This window comes from Octodon degus, unplaced genomic scaffold (assembly GCF_000260255.1).
Source record: "Octodon degus isolate 3935 unplaced genomic scaffold, OctDeg1.0 scaffold00010, whole genome shotgun sequence".
Taxonomy (NCBI): Eukaryota; Metazoa; Chordata; class Mammalia; order Rodentia; family Octodontidae; genus Octodon; species Octodon degus.
The window spans coordinates 5,176,432-5,185,071 of NW_004524586.1; the positions used below are offsets into that span (position 1 = coordinate 5,176,432).

Here is an 8,640-nt window from a genome sequence, read left to right on the forward strand (position 1 = left end):
TGGTCCCTGGGCTTTGCTAAGCTTGTTCTAAGTAGGTGCTTTAGACCACTGAGCCATCTCACCAGCCCATAGAGGTGGATAATTCTTGTTGTGGGGCACTGTCCTTGTTAGAAGGCATAAGATCCTGCCCACTAGATACCAGGGGCACCCACATCCCAATTGTGACCACAAAAGTGTCTTCACCCATGCAGGTACCCCCATGTGAGAGCCGCTGGCGCAGCCAAGGGCACCTTCTAGTCTAGTAGGCTCGGGAGCCCTGAGCAGATCTCCTTGTGGTTCCTCCAGGCAGGAAAGACTCCCACGGACCTGGTGCAGCTGTGGCAGGCTGACACTCGGCATGCCCTGGAGCACCCTGAGCCAGGGACAGAGCAGAACGGGCTAGAGGGGGCTGAGAGTGGACGTGAGACCCCCCAGCAAGTTCCAGCCCAGTAAATGCCCGCATCAGCCCAGTGGACGCCCAGCCCCTCCTGTGTGCAACAGGGAGGATCCTAGAGTGACCCCCCCAGAGCCGAGAACCAGCCAACCCACCGTACAATCCAGCAGCACCCGAAAGCTAGCACAATAAAAACTGTTTTTGCTATTTGTGGTGTTAGTTTCCCTTTTTGTTTGAAGTTTTATAGGTGGGCGGGCGAGATAGCTCAGCAGTTTAAAGCGGCTGCTTAGGCAACTTCGGCAGGTGCAGGGGAGCATGGTTCGATCCCCAGCACCACAGGCCATGCCAGCCCCACCTGAGGGTGGGCTAAGCCAGCCAGCCAAATAAATAAATAAATAAATAAATAAATAAATAAATAAATAGATAAATAAAAAGAAATTTTATAGAATGAAGACTGGGCCAAAGGTGGGTCTGGGGACAAAGGCAACTTGCAGCCCTGCTGCTTCCTCCGCGGTGGTCTTGTTTCTTCCCTGCACCCCATTTTTCCGCACCTTCCCAAGCCCTGCGTCCCAGGTATGGTGGCTGCACATGTCAGGCTGGTGAAATCCTCACCTCACCACCACCCCGGAGCTTCTGTCCTGGAGAACTGTGTGTGGCCAGCACAGGCTTCCCACCTCCCCACCTCGGCAGGAGGAGCCTGGCACGGAAGTAAGGCAGCCACCTGTGACCAGCGGCCGCGCCCTGCCCCTCCCCTAGGACCTCCTCCCTGCAGAGCCGGGTCAGGCCAGCTCAGCCAATGAGCTCTGCCAGCCTCCAGCCAGCCTGGAAACTGATTGGGGCCCTGGCTTTGTGGCTGGGACTCGTGGAAGGAGGGCCCAGGCCCGACTGGAGAGGCCTTTCAGTGTTGGCACCCAGAAACCAGCCCTGGATCTAGCCAGAGACCCTGGATTGTGGCATTTCTTTAGCTGCTCCCCCGAGGGAAAAAGGGCTCCTTGCTACCTGCAGGTCTAGCTTCTGACCTTAGGAGTGCCCGGCTTGGGCCTCCCCAGGGCTTGCAAGTCTGGGGGGCTGCAAATTTTTAACTAGATGTGTTGATCATTAACAGGAGAGAAAAAGGAGTTCAAACTCAGCCTCACTTGGGGACATAGGCCAGCGAGGCTCCAGGCTGCCTGAGAGATGCTGGGTCCCAGAGTATGGGCCACTGTGAGGCAGGGGCTGAGCAGGGGCTTGTCTAGGAATGTGAGGGGCTGGGCCTCAGGGCAGGGGAAGAAGGTGGACATCGCAGGCATCTACCCTCCTGTGACCACCCCCTTCACTGCCAACGCAGAGGTGGACTATGGGAAGTTGGAGGAGAACCTGCACAAACTGGGTACCTTGCCCTTCCGAGGTAAGCAGGCCTGTTCCCTGTGGGAGGGAAATCAGAGGCCAGGGAAGGCCCGCAGGTGTGAGCACCTCAGACCAAACCCTCCTGCCTCCATTTCCCCGGCTGTAAAGGGCTAAGGTGACTTCTGAGGTCCCAGAGTTGCTGTGTAGGACCGTGCTGGCGAATGGCTATGGCATCATGGGAAGCAGGCCCTCCTCATGCTGCTGTGACCGCATCAGAGGAGATCACATGTGGCATGCAGCTAGCGTCAGCCTCCTCAGCCTTCAAGCCTCCCTTGCATGTTCTCATCTGGGCAAGCTTTCCTTGGCAGGATTGCTTCTTTTTGTGTGGAACCGGCGATTGAACTCAGGCCCTTGCGCTTGCCAGGCAAGCGCTTATTCTACTATCTCCCCAGCCCCCAGAATTACTTCTTGGTTTTTGTTTTTTGGTTTGTTTGTTTTGCGGGACTGGGGCTTGAACTTAGGACCCTGCACTTGTCAGGCAAGCGCTTATTCTACTGAGCTATCTCCCCGGCCCCAGAATTACTTCTTGTACTGGCTCCTCGGACTTATCTCCTCTATACGTGGATCTCCCCCTTGCTGAGGCCAAGGACTCCAACGTGCCACACAGCCACCGATGCCACACAGGAAGGTGGAAGGAAATGGCAGTCCAAGGCAGTCCAGTACCACCTCATGGAGAGGAGCCTGGGACTTAGAAGCACAGCCACTGCCCAAGACCACTGAGCCCCCTCATGGCTGCCTGAGGTCTGAGCTGGCTCTGATGGTGCAGCTCACATTGCTTTTTTCTGCTCGCTGCCTCTATCACCCTGCTCTGAGTCACCAGACCCAACTACCTCAACAAAGACTGTGGGCCCCAGCTTTGGGAGTGGCGTGGCATAAGTTGGGTGGTACAGGGTAGCACTTAAGACAGTGGGCTTGGTTTCCAATCACAGCTCTGCCACTGACTGGTAGTGGGATAATCTCTCTAAACCTGCATCTCCTCACCTGACACATGGGACTAGTAATGGCTATGCTGTGAAATGGCTGGGGGAAAAAGCGGAGGATGGAAGTGAGAGCACACTGGGATAGAGGGTGTTCTACAGCAGAAGGTATTGATTCTATGTATGAGGTGATGGTGTTAACATGGCAGCATGACTGGTAATGTGGCATAGCTGCCTCGTGACAGTGACCAGTGGTGCAACTGCGCCTCTCGTCACAGCTCAGCATAGAAATGACATGACCCTTCCCGAGTCCCTGTGAACACTCAACAGTGAGCAGGGAAACCACCTTGAGGTACATGTGTGCCTTGGATTGCTCACAGAGGTCGGAAGCTTAGGTGAGGCAACGCAGAAGGCCCTGAGCCTCTGGCAGAGTCTCTGATTCAGTTTCAAGCTTCCAGGACGCTCTAGATCCAGAGCTGGGAGGGAGGATGTTGTATCTGGTGTCTGCCTGCCACCCAGAGACTTGTGGGAAACCCTCACTCTTCTCTAGCTCCTCTCCTTTCCATCCTGCGGATCCGTTCTGGGCGGGCTCCGGAGTGCAGGCCTTGGGGGATTGGGCATATGGTCTCCCGCCTCGTCTGAGCCCTCTCTCAGTGCACATCAAGGAAGCAGGGCTGTGGAACAGAGAGCCCAGCCCCTGCAGGTGGAGGATCTGGGTAAGCCTCCTGGCTGGCCTTTAGAGCAACTTGAGAGATTATAGAACCTGCCTAGTGCGGTTTCCTCATCCTAGAGTGGCAAGCGGGCCTGTTGGCTCCTAGCCACAGACAGCACAGAGCCAAGACTTCTGTGGACTCAACCAAGCTGTGTCCGCGCTAAGAGCTCTTTCTCTTATGACCTCTACTTGGGCAGAGGTGCAGCCATCACATTTTGTGTTGAGAAGTATCTGCAACAAGATGCCCTAGAAAGAAAGGAGGAGAAGAACTAAAAAGAATTAAGATGTGTTATGCATTTGTGTCAACCCCCACAAGGGATGTAATTGTTCAGTACTGCAAGCATATACAATTGAAGTAAAAATGGAAAGAAAAAAAAAAACCTGTGAAGAAGAAGTGCGAGGGGGGCCAGGGAGATAGCTCAGTAGGATAAGCTCTTGCCTGGCAAGCGCAAGATCCTGAGTTCAATCCCCGTTACTGTAAAAAAATAAATAAATAAATAAATAAATAAAAAAGAGGAAGTGGGAGCCTAGGTAAGTGGATACAAAGCCTCCTGAAAGGCCCTGCCTGAAACTGTGTAGCCATTTTTAAAAAATGTTTAAATCATTGCTAATGTATACTGATTATTTGAATGAAAGTTATAACCTGAAATTGAGCACACACCTTAATCCCACCACTAGTGAGGCTGAAGCAGGAGGATTGTGTGTTTGAGCACCGAGGGCTGCGCAGTGAGCTCAAGGCCACCCTGGATGATATAGTGGGGACACTGGCTCGAAAAACAACACAAGCTTCCAACTAGAGACTGAAGGGAGGGTTCTCCAGAGGACCATATGGCCCTGAGCTCACCCGTAAGTGACCTCGAAGGTGGACTTTGAGTTGTTATTTTCAACCAAAGTTAGTGGACAACCACAGAGTTAATCAAGCAAGACAGGGGAGATGTCGCCTATAAAAATTTAAGCTAGTGACTTTCTTTTTTTTCTTTTTTTTTTTAAACATTTATTTATTTAGTGTGTGTGTGTGTGTGTGTGTGTGTGTGTGTGTGGCCAGCTCAGCCCACCAGAGGGCGGGGCTGGATGGCATGTGGTGCTGGGGGATTGAACCTCGGTCCCTGTGCTTTGCCAAGCCTGTTCCAAGTAGGTGCCTTAAACCACAGAGCCATCTCGCCAGCCCCTAAGCTAGTGACTTTCTATGAAGAGTAGACTGTCATTTCTTGTGAAATATATATTTTTTAAAAATTTTATTTATTTATTTGTGTGTGTTTGTGTGTGTGTGTGTGGCCAGCTCAGTCCACCAGGGGGTGGGCTGGCTGGCATGTGGTGCTGGGGGATTGAACCGTGGTCCCTGGGCTTTGCTAAGCTTGTTCTAAGTAGGTGCTTTAGACCACTGAGCCATCTCACCAGCCCCGTGAAATATATTTTTGTATATGCTGGTATTAAAAATCATTAGGGTTAGAGATGTTTTGTTTAAAACGTCACAACTTTAAAAGCCAATTTTGGCATTTATTTATTTATTTATTTATTTGAGACAGTGTTTCACTGTGCAGTCCAGGCTGGCCTTGAACACGCAGTGATTTTCCTACCTCAGCCTCCCAAGTGCTAAGATGACAGGTGTGCACTACCACACTTGGCTTTATTTTCAAAATGTATTAGATGACTTCAAGGAAAAATGAGGGTAGCCCAGGCATATTTTTTTCTCTGAGATGCAGGGAAATTACTCAGGATGATGCCAGCCTCAGCGAAAGTGGCCAAGTGTCCTACCTGCTAACACCCTGCACTGTGCTCATGGTGCATTTTGGGTGGCAGGAGCATCTCTAAGGCAAGGGGCAGCAGGTGCCGCTCTCCATGGCACTGGGGACTGGGGACCCAGTGAAGTCTTATGTCCTATCTGCTCTGTCTTCGCAGTCCGCACCTTCTCTCTTCACATGTGACCCCATGTTATTCTAGAATGAGCTCCTTTCTGAGCCCTTTTCCTTCCGGGTTGTGTCCTGTAATGGGGCTGGAAGCTGCATGTGGGGATGGAACATGCTGAGCTAGAAGCAGAGATGCTCCGGGAGGGAAAAGGACACTAGTCTCGGGAGGCCAAGAATGGATGTCGCCCCAGCCCGGGCCAGCCTAACTGCATCCTCTGCCCTTGGGGAGGAAGAAACACCAAAGACTGGAAGATAAGGACTGAGTAGGAAAAGCCAAAGGGAATTCAGAAATGGAAACTGTCCTTCCACTGACCTTGAGGGCTGAAAGGGAGTCAGGGCCCAGGCCTGAGGTACTGAATGCGGGCTAGGCTAGAGGGCTAGGCAGCTCCCCTCCCCCGACCCCAACTGTCTTCCTCACAATGAGGCTCTTTGCTGAGGCAACAGTGGTAGCCGAGGGAGGGGTGCCCGCGGCCTGGTGTCAGGCACTCTCTCAGAGAGCCTGCCCTTTCAAGCATGAGCCATACCACCTGGCTCCCTGACTCAGTGTGCTCCTAGCTCGGCCCGCCTGGCGTGGGGTCCTGGAGGCCTTCTTGGAGTTCATCCAGCAACCATCATGCAGGGTGGTGCTGGGGACCATCCTCTTGCTGGGAGGCGGTGGCCTCTTGCTGTGGGCTCAGAGGAAGAGGACGAGTAAGCTTGCGCCTGCGTCCGCACAAGGTGAGTCAGCAGAATCGCACAACGCAGAGGAGAGCTGGATCAAATCTCACTTTAGCTGCCTGTCAAAGGAGAAACTGGCTCTGGACAACCATGCCAGCACCAGCAACAATGCCATCCAGCCTGAGAGCGGGGGTGGGAAGGCCAGCACCACCATCCGCGTGGAGACTGTCACCTCCAGGCACGGGGAAGGGGCCACACGTCTGCACCGGGAATCTGTCACCAGCAGGCAGAAGATGTCTGGGTCCAGCGTGACCAAGGAGACCCACAAGGAGTCAGGAAAGCCCTCGTCCATGGATGAGGCCACGTGGGCTGGCGTGGCTGCCTGCGTCAAGGAGATTGACATCCAGGGGCAGCGTGTGGCTGATTCCATGCTGCAGCGAGCCACGGCTTACCAGCACTCAGGCCACCTGGACTCCAGGGACATCAATCCGGAGGAGCTGAAGGCCCTGGAAGAGGTGGAGATGAAGCTGAAAAGGAGTTTCCTCACCCAGCGAGAAACCACCACGGCTGGCGCCAACCACACACGTACTTTCTATGGTCACCAGAGTCATCCAGGCCACCCGAGCCACCAGAATCATGCTGGCCACCCAAGCCACCAGAGTCAGATGGGCCATCAGAGCCACCAGAGCCAGACTGGTCACCAGAGCCACCAGAATCACACAGGGCACCAGAGCCACCAGAGCCATAGCCTGCCCAACCGCAGCCACCAGATGTGTAATTCTTGAAGCTGCCAAAGCATACATCCCTTCCCCCAGCAAGGCTGCCCCCACCCCCACAGGCCTGGTTTTCTTCTACGGGGAAACTTATGTGGCCCAGGGTAAGATGCTGTCACCAAGATCCTTCCTCAGCCCCTTCACCAGGGGTCTTGAATAGGCTCTTCCATAGAGGATGGACCCTGCTGGAGGAAGAGCTGGAGGGAAGGAAGGCAGCTGTGACAGATGCTGAGGCCCCTAGGACCCACCGAGAGGACACAGATGAGGCAGACCCCAGGAGTGGCCAAGAGCCCTACTGATGCCAAACGCCTGGACGGAGCCAATAAAGCCTTGCACTCCCTCACTCTGAGTCCAGGAGCTCTGTGGCCAGCCTGGGTCTGGGAGGGGTGAAGGGAGATGGCTCCTTCTCTAGCAGTTGGGCCTCATCTGGGCCTCGCCTTGGCCTTGCTTTGGGCCTTTTCTTAGGCCTGATTTTGAGACTCCATGAAAGAGGTCCTCCGATCCACCCTTGCTCATCTCCTACCCCACTTCCAGTCTCAGATGCTAGGAGGGATAGCTCTAGGGGCCTCTAACCCACCCACCTGTTCTTGCCAGGGGAGCAGGAAGTAGCCAGGTATCAGGGGAGAGAGCGGGTTTTCAGAGAAGAGTAAGGAAGTCAGGTGGTGCCATCTCAAATCTGGGTGTCCCATGCTGTATCTCCTTTCCCCACCTGCCTCCAGGGACCCCTAGGGATCCATGTTAGAACCTCCCTACAATCTGCATCCACAGCTGTTAAGCTTGTTTGAGTCATTCCTGCTTAAGCTGTGACTATGCCTACGGTTGCTGCTATGTGTTACTTGTATTATTGGAAGTTTCCTTTTTTTTTTTTTTTTTTAGGGCTTTTTAAAAAATGATGCAGGGCCAGAGAGATGGCTCAGTGGAATAAGCGCTTCCCTGGCAAGCACAAGGGCCTGAGTTCAATCCCCGGTTCTGCAAAAAAAAAAAAAAAAAATAAAAAAGGATGCACCCTAAAAAAAAATTAAATATATACCCTGCCCTGTGTCAAGTGTCAAGTCGTAGCTCTATGATGAAAGCCTTAGGTTATATCCATTTCACAAATGAAGCTGCTGTGGTCAGAGACACACTTTGCCCAACATAATAAGAGATATTGCTGGGATCTGTTCCCAGCGTTCCCGGACTCCAGAGCCCATGGAGTCCCTGAGTCCTTCCCAAGGCTGCCTCCCACGCTTCCTCCCGCAATCCACTTGGCTCCCCCTCCTGTGTTTTTTTTTTTTTTTTTTCCAGAACCAGGGATTGAACTCAGGCCCTTGCGCTTGCCAGGGAAGCGCTTATTCCACTGAGCCTTCTCCCCGGACCCCCATGTTTATCTTTGACCTCCTCGCACATGACAATTCCTCTGTCTAGGATTCTTCACTGTCTCCTTTTCCTGGGTCCCAAGAAGGTATTTTGTCGGGGGGTGGGGGCAAGTAATAACCTGTCCCCAGACTGCCACCTGCCTTATGAATTTCTAGAAGATGTCTACTACAAGGCACTAACTCAAAGTGACTCTTTGAGACATCTCTTACCATTCGTATCTATCATGGATTTGCTGGTGACTTCCAGTGTATGTCCTTCAAGCCCCTGTTCCCCTCAAAGGACAGAGAAACTGGGATGGGGAATAGAGAAATGAAGGAAGGGAAAAGATATATATATATGTAATTATACTACTAATTTCTCTTTGTTCATTGAAAAGAAAGGCTTGTGCTTGTTCTAATATTATTTGGACAATTAAATGCCGATATCTTGTACTCCAACTAATTTAACGATAATACACAGTGTATTGACCATTGTTACCCTCCTATTATCTTGTTTGGAAATTTTATTTCTTTTTTTTTTTTTAATTTTTTATTTATTTGAGAGAGAGAGAGAGAGTGTG

At 52.3% G+C, this 8,640-nt stretch overlaps 3 protein-coding genes across 6 annotated transcripts in view; all 3 read left to right on the top strand.

The window, feature by feature from the left end:
- The window catches only part of Ankrd2 (ankyrin repeat domain 2), an 8,568-nt gene extending 7,994 nt beyond the window's left edge, over nt 1-574 (top strand). The window contains exon 9 of one of the 2 annotated variants that reach the window (XM_004625515.3): nt 286-574. In XM_004625515.3, the coding sequence (XP_004625572.2) occupies nt 286-432 (147 nt within the window). In that variant the 3' untranslated portion in view covers nt 433-574. The remainder of the gene's footprint in view (nt 1-285) is intronic. The other variant, XM_023708867.1, reaches the window with a different exon arrangement.
- A 692-nt stretch (nt 575-1,266) lies between these two features.
- Nucleotides 1,267-8,640, top strand: part of Hoga1 (4-hydroxy-2-oxoglutarate aldolase 1) — a 29,088-nt gene continuing 21,714 nt past the window's right edge. For 2 of the 3 annotated variants that reach the window (XM_023708865.1, XM_023708866.1), the window contains exon 1: nt 1,268-1,760. In XM_023708865.1, the coding sequence (XP_023564633.1) occupies nt 1,550-1,760 (211 nt within the window). In that variant the 5' untranslated portion in view covers nt 1,268-1,549. Of the gene's footprint in view, nt 1,761-8,640 lie in introns of all 3 variants that reach the window. The other variant, XM_004625516.2, reaches the window with a different exon arrangement.
- On the top strand, nt 2,868-7,058 carry CUNH10orf62 (chromosome unknown C10orf62 homolog). The gene is made up of 2 exons (XM_023709026.1): nt 2,868-2,893; nt 5,840-7,058. The coding sequence occupies exons 1-2, from the start codon at nt 2,868-2,870 to the stop codon at nt 6,735-6,737; spliced, it is 924 nt and encodes a 307-aa protein (XP_023564794.1). The 3' UTR covers nt 6,738-7,058.

What these genes read in the sequence shown, in the direction of transcription:
- CUNH10orf62 (XM_023709026.1), top strand. Translation starts at nt 2,868, where the DNA reads ATGGTGTTAACATGGCAGCATGACTG. An exon ending in TTAACATGGCAGCATGACTG is followed by an intron (nt 2,894 to 5,839) that starts GTAATGTGGCAT and finishes TCCCTGACTCAG; the next exon opens with TGTGCTCCTAGCTCGGCCCG.